At 44.1% G+C, this 17,500-nt stretch overlaps 2 protein-coding genes across 2 annotated transcripts; both read left to right on the top strand.

Annotated features, from left to right (window-relative positions):
• The first annotated feature begins 3,668 nt into the window (after positions 1-3,668).
• Positions 3,669-4,629, top strand: LOC102929972 (olfactory receptor 6F1-like). Its single transcript, XM_027819535.3, is given in 2 exon segments — positions 3,669-4,313; positions 4,315-4,629. Coding segments are annotated over 2 exon segments (960 nt in total).
• Positions 4,630-14,682: 10,053 nt separating this feature from the next.
• Positions 14,683-15,744, top strand: LOC119567663 (olfactory receptor 1020-like). Its single transcript, XM_037914453.1, has one exon. It carries the CDS (start codon positions 14,758-14,760, stop codon positions 15,742-15,744), a length of 987 nt encoding a protein of 328 aa, XP_037770381.1. The 5' UTR covers positions 14,683-14,757.
• Positions 15,745-17,500: the final 1,756 nt, after the last annotated feature.

The following is a 17,500-nucleotide window of genomic DNA, read 5'->3' as shown; positions in this document are numbered from 1 at the left end:
GGATCAAACAGAGAAATCAATCTCATGTTCCCCCTACAGTAACCTTAGAACAATACAATCTTTCAATGTCATGCAAATAATAGCACTCCTCGTAAGGAGAATTACCCTGTACCCTTTGGGGGATACTACTCCTCCTTTGCAAACACCATATGACAAATGGGCGCAACTGACCCTTCTCGGCCTTAATAGGCCATCACTGGGTGTGTGAGACCAGAGCTTATACCGCACTACCAGCTAATTGGTCAGGAATCTGTTATCCCGCCCGACTCTTCCCACAATTCCGAGTGCTAGGAACCTTCCCTCGAGAACGCCTCCGCAATTTCAGGCTAAAAAGAAGGGACTTACCAGATGCCCAATGGTATGTAAATAACATAAGTCCCTTAACCTGGGAAGAGGCCACTGGCAGTTCCTTAATACCATTAGGGGAGGTAATACACCATGCAAAAAGGCTCCTAAGGTTACAAGCAGTAGTTGAAATAATGACAAATGAAACCGGAGAAAGTTTAAGAGCCCTGGCCAAAGAAACAGGGGCAATCCGACAGATGGCCCTCCAAAACCGTCAGGCATTGGACGTAGTGCTGGCAGCATTGGAAAAGACTGCTGTGTGTATATACCAGACAACACCAATGAGGTAATAGATCGTGCTAGCCACTTAGAACAAATCACATATCTTCCCCACGAAGAGCCAAGTTCTTTATGGAAGTGGCTAAGTAACCTTTTCAATTTCTCTGGCATAGAAAACTGGTTGTTTCAGGGAGCCCTAACTCTCCTGTTTGGAATCCGAATAATTTTTGTATGTTTTCAGTTACTTTCCTGTTGTATCCAAAATTGTGTCAGGCATGCTACACAGATAGCTGCCCCAAACCAGAGTGCTAATTTGATGATTTTAAATATCACTGATGAAAAAAGAGATAAAGAACGATTGATATGTGGAACCCAGTCATTGTTGGTCATTGCGTAGCTTGACCAAAAGGAGGGATTGTGAAAGTAGAATGAATTATATTGAAATTTAATTCATTAAAGAAATGCTGCTTGAAAGATTTGTTGAAATATAGTTGTCAGGAAGAGAAACATTAAGGAGTGTGAGACAATGGGTCCTCAAACTAATTAACTTAGAGCTCCAACTGAGCTAGGAGATTGGTAAACGTTAGTATGCAAATAAGATATGTATGTAAATTTGTCAGTTTCTGCTTCCTTTTGTCTCTTATGTTAAATTGGCTTTGGCTTGTCTGTATAAATAAGTTAGCTTGAGCTTTTTGCAGAGGGCTCACATAGATCTGGGTGCATTGGCAAAGCGCTTTGCAAATAAACAGAGTGGTCTGACAAATTCAGTGAGTCTTGAATCTGACTTTGACACCTGCTTGCCTGCTATTCAAGGGCTCAGGGGTAGTGCTTGTATTGCCCCCTCCCCCACCACAGCTGCTTTTCCTAGGGGAATCTCCGGAACGCAGAGGAGAATCAGTCCTGGCAGCAATTTAGGAAGTCATAGAAGGGACGGTCTGCTCAGCACCCTCTGCAATGCCACTTCCCAAGACCATTACGAGTGGGTGCCCAGTGACTGCGCCGGCAGATCCTTGAGAGACTCCTGGGGGCAGGGTAGTTGTGTTTCACGGTGACCTCAGAAAGCCATGCAAAGAGTGCAGCATTGAAGACACTCTCCTCCTGTCACAAATGGTTTCTGTTCTCTTGCATTGTCAGACAGTGAGGCCAGGTGGAAGAATGGGGAAGAGCTGTTTGGTGATGAGTCGGAGGATTCACCATATAGGTGGCAGCAGTTGCAGATCCTGGAGTCCCTTTGGCAGGGTTACCATGCATCCGGGTTTTCCCGGACATGTGCGGCTTTTGGGGTTTTAAATAGTCGTTGGGGAGGAATTAGTAAAACTCTCAAAAGGTCCGGGATTTCCCTCGCTGCGCAGAGCGCGGCGCTGCTGACAGGGCGGCCGGGCCGGATTGAGCCGCTAACATCGGGGCCTCCAGCAGGCAGAGCCCCTCCCCTGCTGCCCCCTCCCCTGCAGCCTCAGCGAGCAGTGCCAGCAGTGCCCTGGGGGGCGGAGCTGCGCACTCCGCAGGGGAGCATGGTACTGTTTCTGGCTTCACACACCAGACACACTGCTCTGAGCAGCATGGTAAGAGGGCCGGGGGGTTGGGGAAGGGGCATGGGGTCCCAAGAGATGGACAGGAGCAGGAGGGGTTGGATGGGTCAGGGGTTCTGGAGGGGGCTGTCAGGGGGTGGGGATGCGGAGAGGGGTCAGGGCAGTCAAGGAACAGGGAGCGGGGGGGTTGGATGGGGTGGAGGTTTGGGAGGGTAGTCAGGGGCAGGGAGCATAGGGGTTAGATGTGTCAGGGGCTCTGGGTGGGAGCAGTCAGGGGACAGGGAGAGGTTGGATAGGTGTGGGAGACCCGGGGGTTTGTCAGGGGGCAGGGCTGTGGACAGGGGGTGGGGCAGTCAGGAGACAGGGCCGTCAGGGGAGAGGTAGGGGGTGGAGTTCTAGGGGGGCAGTTAGTGGGGGGGGGGTCTAAGGAGGGGGCAGTTGGAGACAAGGAGAAGGAAGGTTTAGATAGGGGGTGTGGTCCCGGGAGGCGGTTAGGGGCAGGGGTCCTGGGAGGGGCGACCAGTGGACAAGGAGCAGGGGGGGTCGGATGGGTTGGAGGTTCTGTGGGGGGCAGTCAGGGGGCGAGAAGTGCGAAGGAGTGGATAGGGGGCAGGGCTACCACTCCCCCCCCCCATCCCATGGAGTGTCCTCTTTTTTGAAAGTTCAAATATGGTAACCCTACCCTATGGGCCAAGCCTCCACTCCTGACAGTTCAGGCGAACCTCTCCCTGTTCTCAATGAGTCTTTGGCTTTAGCTGCTGGGCCTGCCTGCCGAGACAGAGGACTCAGTATTTCCATCACGCCACTCAGTTGCAAAAGCAGCCATCCAAAGATGTGAAGAATGGAAGCGAAAGAGCAAAGCTGGAGAATCCACTGAGCTCCTGCAATCAAGAGAGCACAGCCTGGGAGAGAAGAGGGAAAGCTCGAAAGCAGCTGGTGGCTGTAGGGAGCCAGGGGTGGAGCAATAAATAGTTCATGATGAATCCTACGGGCTTTGTCTTGTGTGGTGAAGGGGTTAAAATGGGTCGAGTTACAATCACATTCAACTTTACAAATGATGTGTATGATTGAAGGGCAGGTCTAGAAAGGTCAGAGGTCACTCGAGGAGCTTCAAGTCTCAGATTCTGTCACTATTGCCTGCTTTGACCAGCTGATCTCAACCCAACACATCCCTCAGGTGGTCGCAGTGGTGAGCTCTTTCCCTCCTTTTCTGGATTAGACGCCAGAATAGGGACAGGATACATGTGGCCAAGGAAATAGAGAGGCCTGGGGGTCACTTAGAGTGGCATGGGGGTCACTTGCAGAGTTGCCTGTTAATGCAGCTCTTATGGGGGAGCACGGTAGGGAACTGTGCACTCAGGGGCACCATTTCCAATTTTGGTGGTGGCGGGGAGGATAATTTCACCGTGAGTCCAGGGGCACCTGAAAACTCTAGTGTTTTGGCAGAAATCTTAGCAATGAGCTGTCAGGAACACTTGCCAGATTGCTTTACAGGGAAAACAATGCTAACGTTTTATTGAGTGAATGTTCTTCATTTATATCCCAGAGTGAATTTCTTTCCTGTAGACACAACCTATGATGAATCCAGAACAGGGAAATCAAACGTCCATTGCAGAATTCATCCTCCTGGGATTCGGCACTCTCCCTGAACTGCAAATCCTTCTTTTCCTGCTGTTTCTAGTGATCTACATTGCAACCATGGCTGGGAACATCCTCATTGTGGTGCTTATTGTGGTTTATCGTCACCTTCACAATCCCATGTACTTCTTCCTTGGGAACTTGTCCTGCCTGGAGACCTGCTACACTTCAACCATCCTGCCCAGCATGCTGGACGGTCTCTTGAGTGGGAACAAAACTATTTCATATAGTCGGTGTCTCACACAATATTATTTTTTTTCTTCTCTGGTTGCTACAGAATGCCTTCTCTTATCGGTGAAGTCATATGATCGGTATTTAGCAATATGCAATCCAATGCACTATGCAGCCCATATGAGTGGCAGGTCTTGCCTCCAGTTTGTAGGTGGCTCTTGGATAGGTGGCTTCCTATGTATTGGCATAATAACAGTGCCGATATCCCAGTTATCTTTCTGTGGCCCCAATGGTATTGACCATTTCTTTTGTGATCCTATCCCCCTGATAAATCTCTCCTGTAATGATCCTCACCTGATGGAAATGTTGGCTTTCACACTCAGCTTGATTTTCTCACTGGTCATTCTTATTCTCATTCTTAATTACCTTGATGTCCTACATCTGCATCATTGTGACCATCCTGAGAATCCCTTCCACCAATGGGAGGCAAAAGGCATTTTCCACCTGCTCCTCCCACCTCATTGTGGTGACCATGTATTATGGAACTCTACTGTTTGCCTATATGTTCCCAACAATCAACACACTGAGAGACTTCAAGAAAGTTGTCTCTGTCGTCTACACTATCCTGACTCCCCTGGTCAATCCCCTCATCTACAGCCTGAGAAACAAAGAGGTCAAGGATGCCCTGAGGAAAGCTAGTAGTAAATTCATGTTTGGACGACACTAACCCATCAATTTCCATAGGTTAAAATAAAATAGACATACCATAGGCTGGTTTACGGCCTGAACTGAAGCCTGGTATAGTTCAAGTTCGTGTTTCCATTAGCTCATTAGGCTTCCTGTCATACTCTTACAGAGTCACAGCCATAGGAGAAAGTGGAGACAGATAGGTCCTAAAAAAATGGGGTCACAGGTTTTAAGAGGTCTATGTAAGATACCACAGGTGAGTACTACCGAGCTGGTGGGAGATTGGAACTTGTGGCTGCTCTAAGTTCAGGCAATAAGGGGCGATTGTGCTCAGTGAGAGGGTGCAGAGATAATGGCCTCACTTGGAATGCTGAGCATCCATTCCTTGTACGGTGAGAGACTTATATAAACACACAAACACATAAAACTACATGATTCCTTCATTATACAAATATGAAGTTGAAACATCACCATGGAATGCTAATGTTAGGAAATTGTATAATTAAATTGTGTTCCTTACAGTGTATTTTAGCCCCAGGATTCCTTCAAAAAGAGTAGAAAAGCAAAAGGAAACCCTCTAACCTGTGCCACAGAACACAGGATGCCCATATAGTGCCCATCTATAAAAAGGGAAATAAGGACAACTGGGGAATTGCAGACCAGTCAGCTTAACTTCAGTACCCGGAAACATAATGGAGCAAATAATTAAGCAACCAATTTGCAAACATCTAGAAGATAATAAGGTGATAAGTAACAGACAGCATGGATTTGTCAAGTACAAATCATGTCAAACCAACCTGATAGCTTTTGTTGACAGGGTAACAAGCCTTGTGGATGGGGGGAAGTGGTAGATGTGGTATATTTTGACTTTAGTAAGGCTTTTGGTATCATTTCACATGACCTTTTCATAAACAAACTAGGGAAAGACAACCTAGATGGAAGTGAGCCTTAGCTCACGAAAGCTTACGCTCAAATAAATTTTTTAGTCTCTAAGGTGCCACAAGAACTCCTTTTCTTTTTGCTAATACAGACTAACACGGCTGCTACTCTGAAACCTAGATGGAGATACTATAAGGTGGGTGCATAACTGGTTGGAAAACCATTCTCAAAGAGTAGTTATCAGTGGTCCACAGTCATGCTGGAAAGGGGATAACGGGTGGGGGTCCCACAAGGATCGGTTCTGGGTCCCGTTCTGTTCAATATCTTCATCAATGATTTAGATAATGGCATAGAGAGTACACTTATAAAGTTTGTGGACAATACCAAGCTGGGAGGGGTTGCAAGTGCTTTGGAGGATAGGATTAAAATGATCTGGACAAACTGGAGAAATGGTCTGAAGTAAATAGGATGAAATTCAATAAAGACAAATGCAAAGTACTCCACTTAGGAAGGAACAATCATTTGCACACATGCAAAATGGGAAATGACTGCCTAGGAAGAAGTACTGTGGAAAGAGATCTGGGGGTACTCCCTTGATGATTACTCTCTGGGAAAGGTTTTCCAACCAGTTATGCACCCACCTTACAGTACCTCCATCTAGCCTATATTTCCCTAGTTTGTTTCTGCATTACAATGGAATGCTGATAATCTGTTCTAATCTACCAAGTTAAAAGCAGCCGACTGATGGAAAGAGAGGCCAGAGTGACTAATTCACAGTTTAGACACTTGCGGTGCATCTACGCTGCAGCCGGGGGTGGGGGGGTGGTGGTGAATGGCAACTTCTGTAGACGTAGCCACTCTAGCTGTACTCTAGCTAGCTCGCTAAAAATAGAAGCGAGAAAATGGTGGTATCGGCTTCAGTGCCAGCTGCACAAGCAGAATATACCCTGGGCAAAGGGGCACTGCGGGCAGCAGAGAGTGAGGGATGGGAAAGGGGCAGCTCTGCTGTATCATGGATACTAGGGATAGCAGAGGGTGAAGGCTGGGAAAGGGGTGGCTATACTGGAAAATGGGCATTAGGGAAAGTCAAGGTTAATGTGACACATGTTTTATGCATCCTTTCTAATGATCTCTAGATGGCAGCTGTTCATATGGAATGGCAAATAGTCAGTAATTGTTAAATCCATGACTTCAGTTAAAAATATTGCTTAAGTCATTTAGAGTCAATAATCTTGGAATTAAAAATTTAAGCCACAGTGTGTGAAGATTCTGGTCCATCCCTGTGTTAGAGCCAATTTTCCGTTTAGACATGTATCCTTCAAAGTGTTAGGCAATGGGATTTCCTCGCTGTCTGCAATAGTTTTGCCGGAGATTATTTAAAAAACAAAACAAAAAAAGAAACCTCTTTTTTCCAAAATACAATGATGTGAGCCACAAATGTTCCACATTTGGGCATTATGAACAACAAAGCTTTGTGGACACACAATTATTCACACTGGTGATACATTGGACTGAGACCTTATGACATGGTTAGGGAGCAAATTATGCTAGGAGAGGACTGGGAATAACAATCTGCTAGTTTGTTTTGCTTTCAGAAATAAGTGCATATTTGTATTCTTCTGTAAAGGCTGGAACAAACCTTTCCTTCAGGACAAGAAGCAAAGTTTTGTAGTCAAGTTGCAGAGTATATTGCAATACACATAACTGAAATGATTATATTGACTGTACCCAGATAGGACCATGAATTGGCTAGTGTCATAAATATAAAGGGAAGGGTAATCACCTTTAAAATCCCTCCTGTCCAGAGGAAAAATCCTTTCACCTGGAAAGGGTTAAGAAGCTAAAGGTAACCTCGCTGGCACCTGACCAAAATGACCAATGAGGAGACAAGATACTTTCAAAAGCTGGGAGGAGGGAGAAAAACAAAGGGTCTGGGTCTGTCTGGGTGATGCTTTTGCCGGGGACAGAACAGGAATGGAGTCTTAGAATTTAGTAAGTAATCTAGCTGGGTATGTGTTAGATTATGATTTCTTTAAATGGCTGAGAAAATAGCTGTGCTGAATAGAATGAATATTTCTGTCTGTGTGTCTTTTTTGTCACTTAAGGTTTTGCCTAGAGGGATTCTCTATGTTTTGAATGAAATTACCCTGTAAGGTATCTACCATCCTGATTTTACAGAGGTGATTCTTTTTACTGGTTCTTCTATTAAAATGTTTCTTTGCAAGAACTGAATGCTTTTTTCATTGTTCTAAGATCCAAGGGTTTGGGTTCTGTGGTCACCTATGCAAATTGGTGAGGATTTTTACCACACCTTCCCCAGGAAGTGAGGTGCAAGGGTTGGGAGGATTTTGGGGGGAAAGACGTTTCCAAACGACATTTTCTCGGGAACCCAGATAAAGTTTGGTGGTGGCAGTGGAAGTCCAAGGGCAAAGGGTAAAATAGTTTGTACCTTGGGGAAGTTTTAACCTAAGCTGGTAAAAGTAAGCTTAGGAGGTTTTCATGCAGGTCCCCACATCTGTACCCTAGAGTTCAGAGTGGGGAAGGAACCTTGACAGCTAGTGTCAACATATAACACTGTCTTCTATAGGACGGAATCTGTACTGTTCAGTTGCTTATCAAACATTCCAACAGACCAATTAGAGGCCTACAGTTCTGGTACAAGATGATCTAATTTGTACAACTGCTGTGGCACTGAAGATCAGTGTAACCCTGAAACTTGTCAGGGTTTTGGGAACAAACTATTTGCACTTTATAATCCCGGGTCTGTAACCTCCATGCTTCCATGGTCTGGGCTTTTTGAAGAAGCTTAATGTAGTTAGGTGCCAAACTCTCATAGCAATTCTGTGGGATTTGGGTGTTTATTGTGTACGTTACCAGCCTTTGAAAATCTCAACCTAAATGTGTAAAACACCTTGTTGCATCTGCATTTTATTTGAGTAGCAGCCAGCATGTCTCATTTTAGAAATGACTGACCAGTAGCCATTGAGATAAGGGTAACATTTTCAAAAAATCTTCAGCAAACTTGAAAAGTGACATAGGAGCCTAAATCCCATTGCCTTTCAGTGAGATTTAGGCTGGTAAGCCTTCGTAACTAAGACACTTTGGAAAATGGGATGTAGGCTCCTAAATCACTTAGACTCCTTTTAAACTGTTACCTAAACAGATTGAATGAGCTTATTGGATGGGGACTGGGTACACGTGTGCTTGCAATGAAGGGCAACAGGAGGTTTTATTGCAGAAAATGAAAGATCAGCTAATGCTCTGCTGAGATTTTAAAAACTTTCTAAGGGAACTGGATGGGAACTCAGTGTCTAAATCACTTAAGTGGCTCTGTAAATCTCAGGTGTAAATTTTATTTCTAGGGTTAATGCGTTATTTCTTGACAGTCAGCGTAGCATTCACCCAATAAAGAGAGAGATTTGTTTTAGCATTAGAAGTTTCTTCCCTCTCCAGGACTTTGCCTTTGAGATTAGAAGTTTGTCTCTACTGACATAGTGTTTGGTTTATTTTTAGACAAACTTTTCCTTGCTTGTTATGTTCCCCAGAACAGATGTGCCTTGGGAGACAGCACCTTCCCACAGAAGGATATATAATGAATCAGAAAAGACCTTCCCCACTTGGCAGAGAGTATGAGGCACAGGGCACGTTACTTGACATGACAATGGCACCTCAGTAGCTGTTCTGGGATATGACATTCTATTTACTGGGAACATGGAAGTACATCAATGAGGTGGGGAGAGAAGATGGACTGAATAACCTGGATCCTGGTCCCTGATATGCTAAGTGAGGAGGTGACAACAGAGACTCCAGCTGCTGATAGACTCGCCTTAGAGGTAAATCAACCTTTTCCTTCCTACTCCTTTCAGCTCAAGGTTTTGGAAGAAACATAAGTTTGTTAGATAACTGATTCCAGGGGAATCCAAGGGGAACTGGGCAATGATCTCTCTTAAAGTCCCAACCCAAAGCAAAATGACTGAATTTGGACAAAGAAACGACCTGCCAGGTCACTGCTATCTTAGCTCCTTATCTGGCCCCCATCACCATGGTATCTGGGCACCTCACTGTACTGAATGTATCTATCCTCCCACCACCCCTGTGAGGTGCTGTTATCCCTGCTTTCCGGATGGGGACCTGATGCACAGAGGGACAGATTTACAGAGGAGGTTTGGCACCTAAAGATACAGAGACAGTCCTAGTGGGCGTTAGGTACCACACCTACTCAGGCATCAATCCACATTTTTAGGTAACTACCGGCCTTTGGAAATTTGGCCTGACAGTCACAGAAGTCGTTTGACAAAGGAGGGAATTGAAGCAACATCTGCCAAGTCCACAGTGAGCTCTTCAAACACTGGAGCATCCTTCATTCCACTTGAAGCTTTCCTCCATGCTACACACAAGATTGTACTTTTCTTTCTGGCACAGACCTTGCTGGAGCATTGGAAGGGTTAGTGAGATGATGTAGGTACAACAGAGCTGATATTTGCTGCTGTGCTCAGTGCTAAGAGAGCAGACACTGGCTATATACAGGCTTGGCAGAATTTGATTTTATTTGTACAATTTCAACAAACATTGTTTTGTATTTTTAAGTTTCTTTGTATTTTTAACTATTTTGGTGGCAGGAAATTCAGTGGTGGGTTAGGGTTGGGGTCAGGGTTAGGGCAATGGAGTTGCGGGGGACTCCCAGCAGTGACAACAGAGGTACAGGTGGCTACCTACATGGCCGAGGGGTCCAAGACACTGTGGTGTAAGGTGCAGGGAAGGCGACTGCTCTGACCCAGCAGCGCAGAGATCTGTGGCCAGGGCTGCGAGGAGGAGGAGAACTATGAGCCCTGGGCCATAGCAGAGGTCACCCCCGAGTTGAAAGGCTCCATGTATGGGTAGAAGCCATCCAGCAGCAGGGTGGCCTTCCCCACTGCCAGGGACTCATCCTCCTCCTCGCAGACCAGGCTGTGTCTCTGGGTTCTTTCCCTCCAGGACCACAGCCTGTCCTGCACCTTGCACCTGCAGGGATGGGTGTCACCGTGCTGTGAGAGCTGGGGGCACAAGGCTCCCTGCATGTCTGAGGGGCCGGTGACACCCATCCCTGCTGGAGCATGGCATAGGAGAGGCTGTGCTAATGCCGCCTGTCACTGATATATTCTGTTGTTGGTTTCAGACATTTACCCACATCTATCAATTGAAACCGAATCCTGCTGAGTCGAGCTATAAATTTGAAAGAAGGCTCAGAGCATTAGCTGTCCAAATTCCATTGAAATCAAAGTGTCCCATCTTTGAAGTCAGTGGAAATTTTATCTTTGATGTCCGTGACAGAAGCTCAGACTGAACAGAATTATTCCTGAGGTGTAAAATTAACTCTGTGCATAACTCTGTGCAGGGATCAGGTCCTTTCTTAGCAGTTAATAAGGATTAATAAATGAGTCTAATAAAAGATATGACCTCAACCACCTTGTCCTTATGAGGATCAGTAATGGCAAGAGAGACAGTCATCATAGAATCATAGGTCTGGAAGGGACCTCAAGAGGTCTTCTAGTCTACTCCCCTGCATTCAAGGGAGGACTTAGTATTATCTAGACGATCCCTGAAAGATGTTTGTCTAACCTGTTCTTAAAAATCTCCAATGATGGAATTTCCTCCCTAGCAATTTATTCCAATGCTCAACTACCCTGACAGTTAGGAAGTTTTTCCTGATGTCCAACCTAAACGCCCTTGCTGCAATTTAAACCTATTGCTGCTTGTCCTATCCTCAGAGGTTAAGAAGAACAATTTTTCTCCCTCCTCCTTGTAACAACCTTTTATGTACTTGAAACCTGTTATCATGTCCCCTCTCAGTCTTCTCTTCTCTAGACTAAACAAACCCATTTTTTTCAGTCTTCCCTCATAGGTCATGCTTTCTTGACCTTTCATCATATTTGTTGCTCTTCCCTGGACTTTCTCCAATTTGTCCACATCTTTTCTGATATGTGGCGCCCAGAACTGACACAATACTCCAGCTGAGGCCTAATCAACGTGGAGTAGAGCAGAAGAATTATTTCTCGTGTCTTGCTTACAACACTCCTGCTAATATATCACAGAATGATGTTTGCTTTTTTTGCAACAGTCTTACACTGTTGACTCATATTTAGCTTGTGATCCACTATGACCCCAGATCCCTTTCCACTGTGCTCCTTCCTAGGCAGTCCTTTCCCATTGTGTATGTGTGCAACTGACTGTTCCTTCCTAAGTGGAGTACTTTGCATTTGTCCTTCTTGAATTTCATCCTATTTACTTCAGACCATTTCTCCAGATTGTCCAGATCATTTTGAATTTAAATTCTATCCTCCAAAGCACTTGCAACCCCTCCCAGCTTGGTATCATCGGCAAACTTTATAAGTGTACTCTCTATGCCATTATCTAAATCACTGATGAAGATATTGAACAAAACCAGACCCTGAACCAATCTCTGCAGCATCCCACTTGTGATGCCCTTCCAGCTTGACTGTGAACCACTCATAACTACTCTCTGGGAACTGTTTTCCAACCAGTTATGCATCCACCTTATAGTAGCTCCATCTAGGTTGTATTTTCCTAGTTGTAAGATGCCTTTTTAAAAGTTAACATATACCAAATCTACCCCTTCCCTCCATCCACAAGGCTTGTTATCCTGTCAACAAAAGCTATCAGGTTGGTTTGACATGATTTGTTCTTGACAAATACATGCTGACTGTTACTTATCACATCATTATCTTCTAGGTGTTTGCAAATTGGTTGCTTAATTATTTGCTTCAATATGTTTCCGGGTACTGAAGTTAAGATGACTGGTCTGTAGTTCCCCAGTTTGTACTTATTCCCCTTTTTAGAGGTTGGCACTATATTTTCCCTTTTCCAGTCCTCCGGAATCTCTTCCGTCTTCCTTGACTTTTCAAATCTCATTGCTAAGGGCCCAGATATCTCCTCAGTCAGCTCCTTGAATATGCTAGGATGTATTTCATGAGACCCTGGTGACCTGAAGACATCTAACTTGTCTAAGTAATTTTTCACTTGTTCTTTCCCTATTTTAGCCTCAGATCCTACCTCATTTTCACCAGTGTTCACTATGTTAGATGTCCAGTTGCTCCTAAACTTTTTTGTGAAAACAGAAACAAAAACGTCATTTAGCACTTCTGCCATTTCCGCATTTTCTGTTATTGTTCCCCCGCCACACACAGTGAGTAACGGGCCTGCCCTGTCCTTGGTCTTCCTCTCACTTCTAGTGTATTTGAAGAATGTTTTCCTGTTACCTTTTATGTCTCCAGACAGTTTAATCTCGTTTTGTTCTTTGGCCTTTCTCATTTTGTCCCTACATACTTGTGTTATTTGTTTATATTCATCCTTTGTCATTTGACCTAGTTTCCACTTTTGGTAGGACTCTTTTTTGAGTTTCAGATCATTCAAGCTCTCGTGGTTAAGCCAGGGTGGTCTCTTGCCAGACTTCCTATCTTTTCTACATAGTAGGATAGTTTGCTCTTGTGCCATTAATAATGTATCTTTGAAAAATTGCCAACTGTCTTAAACTGTTTTTCCCCTTAAACTTGTTTCCCATGGGATCTTACCTACCCACTCCCTGAGTTCGCTAACATCTCCTTTCTTGAGATCTATTATCTTTCTTGTATTGTTTCCCTCCTACCTTTACTTAGAATCATGAACTCTGTCATTTCATGATCACTTTTACCCCAGCTGCCTTCCGCTTTCAAATTCTCAACCAGTTCCTCTGTATTTGTCAAAATCAAATCTACAACAGTCTCACCCCTAGTAGCTTTCTCCATCTTCTGAAATAAACAATTGTCTCCAATTTGGCAGATCTGAAAAAATGGCAGATAAGACAGCCACAGAAAGAGAGAGAGAATTAATATTTTTAACCAAATGTAAAGAAAAGAAGAATAAAATGTAGAGCTAATAAAAATGTCTCTTGGAATATTTTCCATCAGAAAATACCAATTCATCAAGATCAAAATGTTACATGGAAACCAATTTATTTCTACAAAATTTTGTTTGGGAAAAAAATGTTGTTAGATATTGTTTTATAAATGAAATAAAATAAAATTTCAATATTTTAAAATGTACAAATAAAATGCAATAACAATAAAAAACCAAGTAATCTAAAATAAAAATAATCTAGAAATAAAATTAATGATAAATGCATTTTAAAAAAGTCAAAATTGGCATGAAAACCATCATCTGAAATCATGGAATTACCCATGAAATGGAAATTTGGGTTCCTCACTGCTCTACTAATATGAAAAGGAGTACTTGTGGCACCTTAGAGACTAACCAATTTATTTGACTAACCAATTTATTTGAGCATGAGCTTTCGTGAGCTACAGCTCACTTCATCGGATGCCATCGGAGGCATCCGATGAAGTGAGCTGTAGCTCACGAAAGCTCATGCTCAAATAAATTGGTTAGTCTCTAAGGTGCCACAAGTACTCCTTTTCTTTTTACGAATACAGACTAACACGGCTGTTACTCTGAAACCTGCTCTACTAATATGACAATATAACATTTCTTAAAAATTTCCAATAGAAATCATTTATGCAAGAGAGGGTAATTTTTTTAGCAAAATGGGAGGATTCTCGCTTTAAAAGGAGATTGGGTAACTGTATGACCAGCAGGAACATTTCCAACCCTGGGGGCTCACTGCAGGGTTTTTCAAATTTCATTCTTCCTTGCACAAGATGGTCACCTGTCTGAGTCTCCGTATGTGGAGCGTCCTACTGCAGGACTATGAACTATTGTCCTAGCGAAGGACAGGTGTTTCTGTCTGTTTAGCAGAACCTTTTCAAAGGGCGCTAATAGAGTTAGGCTGCCAATTTTCCCTGCAATTAACTTGCAGTTGGCTGCCCACCCATTGCAACTCCCAGCCCTATTTGCTTGGTTTCTTTCTGTGTTGCGGCTTCCCCTCAAATATAAAATTCTGACCCATTTCAGCCGTGGAACTCCAGCCTACTTTTTCTGCTTTTAGACATCAGGCAGTGATATCTGTTACTACTTGGACCGATACCTACCTAATCTGTTTCCTCTATCTGTGTTTCTGTGCGGTGGTGTCTGAGCCCCAACACCATAGCACCTGAGTGCTTGGTACCATCTGTCAAGGTACTACACAGGTTTCCAGAGAGATTCACATTTTGTTTAACCGGCAGTCTGCTCAGATCTGAAATCTGTCCCAGGGATCAAGAGAGATGGCATTTCCCCACCCGTCTTCTATTCTTAACTCAGCTATTTTTTCGGTAGCCAGAAGAGGGAGACAAAAACAATGCTGACATTTATTGAGTGAATGTTGTTCATTTATATCACAGAGTTAATTTCTTCCTCATGCCTCATGGTGAGCCCGGAACAGGGAAATCAAACGTCCATCACAGAATTCATCCTCTTGGGATTTGGGACTCTCCCTGAACTGCAAATCCTTCTTTTCCTGCTATTTCTCGTGATCTACATTGCAACCATGGCCGGGAACATCCTCATCGTGACCTTAGTTGTGACTCATCAGCACCTTCACACCCCCATGTACTTCTTCCTGGGAAACTTGTCCTGCTTGGAGACCTTCTACACTTCGACCCTCCTGCCCAGGATGCTGGCCAGTCTCCTGACTGAGGACAGGACTGTTTCATTTAGTGGGTGTCTCACACAATATTATTTCTTTGGTTCTCTGGCAGGTACAGAATGCCTTCTCTTATCGGTGATGTCTTATGATCGGTATTTAGCGATATGCAATCCAATGCACTATGCAGCCCGTATGAGTGGCAGGGCCTGGATCCAGCTCGCAGGTGCTTCTTGGATAGGTGGCTTCCTAGGTAATGGCATAACAACGTTCTCAGTATCACAGTTAACTTTCTGTGGCCTCAATGATATTAACCATTTCTTTTGCGATCTTATCCCCCTGATAAATCTCTCCTGTAATGATCCTCACCTGATGGAAATGTTGGCTTTCACACTCATCTTGATTTTCTCACTGCTCCCATTCCTATTTACCTTGATGTCCTACATCTGCATCATTGCGACCATCCTGAGAATCCCTTCCACCACCGGGAGGCAAAAGGCCTTTTCCACCTGCTCTTCCCACCTCATTGTGGTGACCATTTTTTATGGAACTCTGATAACTGTCTATATGTTCCCAACGACCAACACACTGAGTGACTTCAAGAAAGTTATCTCTGTCTTCTACACTGTCCTGACTCCCCTGGTCAATCCCATCATCTACAGCCTGAGAAATAAAGAGGTCAAGGTGGCCCTGATGAAAACTTGGAGGAAATGCAGCTTTTGACAATGTTAGCTGATCTGTTTCCTTAGGTTACAATGAAATTGACATAACATGGGGTGATTTGGGGTCAGTATCAAAGCCTACTAAAGTACAAGGTCACGTTTCTATTCGCTTCCATTGGTTTCTTGTCATGCTTTTGCAGAGTCACAGCCCTGGGAGAAATGGAGGTGCATAGACCTTTTAAAAACCCATGACCCTGTTCTTTTTCAGACCAATATCAGATGCCATTGGTGGGTACTACTGGGCTGGTGGGAAACTTGAACTGGTGACTGATCGAAGTTCAGACAATGGGGGGAGATTGTGCTCAGGGAGAGGGTGCAGGGTAAATGGATGCAGTTGGAATGCTGAGCATCCATCCCTTGTAGGGTGAGAGATACACCCAGACACATACAACACCTACATTATAAAAACACACACAACGCCTACATTCCCATCTTTAAAAAAGGGAAGAAGGAGGATCCGGAGAACTACAGGCCAGTCAGCCTCACCTCAGTCCCTGGAAAAATCGTGGAGCAGGTTCTCAAGGAATCAATTCTAAAGCACTTAGAGGAGAGGAAAGTGATCAGAAACAGTCAGCATGGATTCACCAAGGGCAAGTCATGGCTGACTAATCTAATTGCCTTCTATGATGAGATAACTGGCTCTGTGGATGAGGGGAAAGCAGTGGACATGTTATTCCTTGACATTAGCAAAGTTTTTGACATGGTCTCTGTCATAAATATAAAGGGAAGGGTAAACACCTTTTAAACCCCTCCTGGCTAGAGGACAAACCCTTTCACCTGTAAAGGGTTAAGAAGTTAGGATAACCTCGCTGGCACCTGACCAAAATGACCAGTGAGGAGACAAGATACCTTCAAAGCTGGAGGGGGGAGGAGAAACAAAGGTTCTCTCTGTCTGTGTGATGCTTTTTCCGGGAACAGAAAAGGAATGGAGTCTTAGAACTTAGTAAGTAATCTAGCTAGATAAGCATTAGATTCTGTTTTGTTTAAATGGCTGAGAAAATAAGTTGTGCTGAATGGAATGGATATTCCTGTTTTTGTGTCTTTTTGTAACTTAAGGTTTTGCCTAGAGGGATTCTCTATGTTTTGAATCTGATTACCCTGTAAGGTATTTACCATCCTGATTTTTACAGAGGTGATTCTTTTATTTTTTCTTTAATTAAAATTCTTCTTTTAAGAACCGGATTGCTTTTTCATTGTTCTTAAGATCCAACGGTTTGGATCTGTGTTCACCTGTACAAATTGCTGAGGATTTTTGTCAAGCCTTCCCCAGGAAAGGGGGTGTAGGGTTTGGGGGGATATTTTGGGAGAAGACGTCTCCAAGTGGGCTCTTTCCCTGTTCTTTGTGTAACACGCTTGGTGGTGGCAGCATAGCGTTCAAGGACAAGGCAAAGTTTGTACCATGAGGAAGTTTTTAACCTAAGCTGGTAAGAATAAGCTGAGGGGGTCTTTCATGCAGGTCCCCACATCTGTACCCTAGAGTTCAGAGTGGGGAAGGAACCTTGACAATATGTTAGTCATTTTTTTTATTATTTTAACCTAAATGAGTATAGCATCATAGAATATTGGGGTTGGAAGAGACCTCAGGAGGTCATCTAGTCCAATCCCCTGCTCAGAGCAGGACCAATGCCGACTAAATCATCCCAGTCAAGGCTTTGTCAAGCCGGGCCTTAAAAACCTCTAAGGATGGAGATTCCACCACCTCCCTAGGTAACCCTCCTAGTGAAATAGTGTTTCCTAATATCCAACCTAGACCTCCC

This window comes from Chelonia mydas, chromosome 14 (genome assembly GCF_015237465.2).
Source record: "Chelonia mydas isolate rCheMyd1 chromosome 14, rCheMyd1.pri.v2, whole genome shotgun sequence".
Lineage (NCBI taxonomy): Eukaryota > Metazoa > Chordata > Testudines > Cheloniidae > Chelonia > Chelonia mydas.
The sequence above is the reverse complement of the archived record's forward strand: the minus strand, read 5'-3'. Positions and strand labels throughout refer to the sequence as shown.

Coding starts and splice junctions, on each gene's coding strand:
- LOC119567663 (XM_037914453.1), top strand. CDS start 14,758: ATGTTGTTCATTTATATCACAGAGTTAATTTCTTCCTCATGCCTCATG.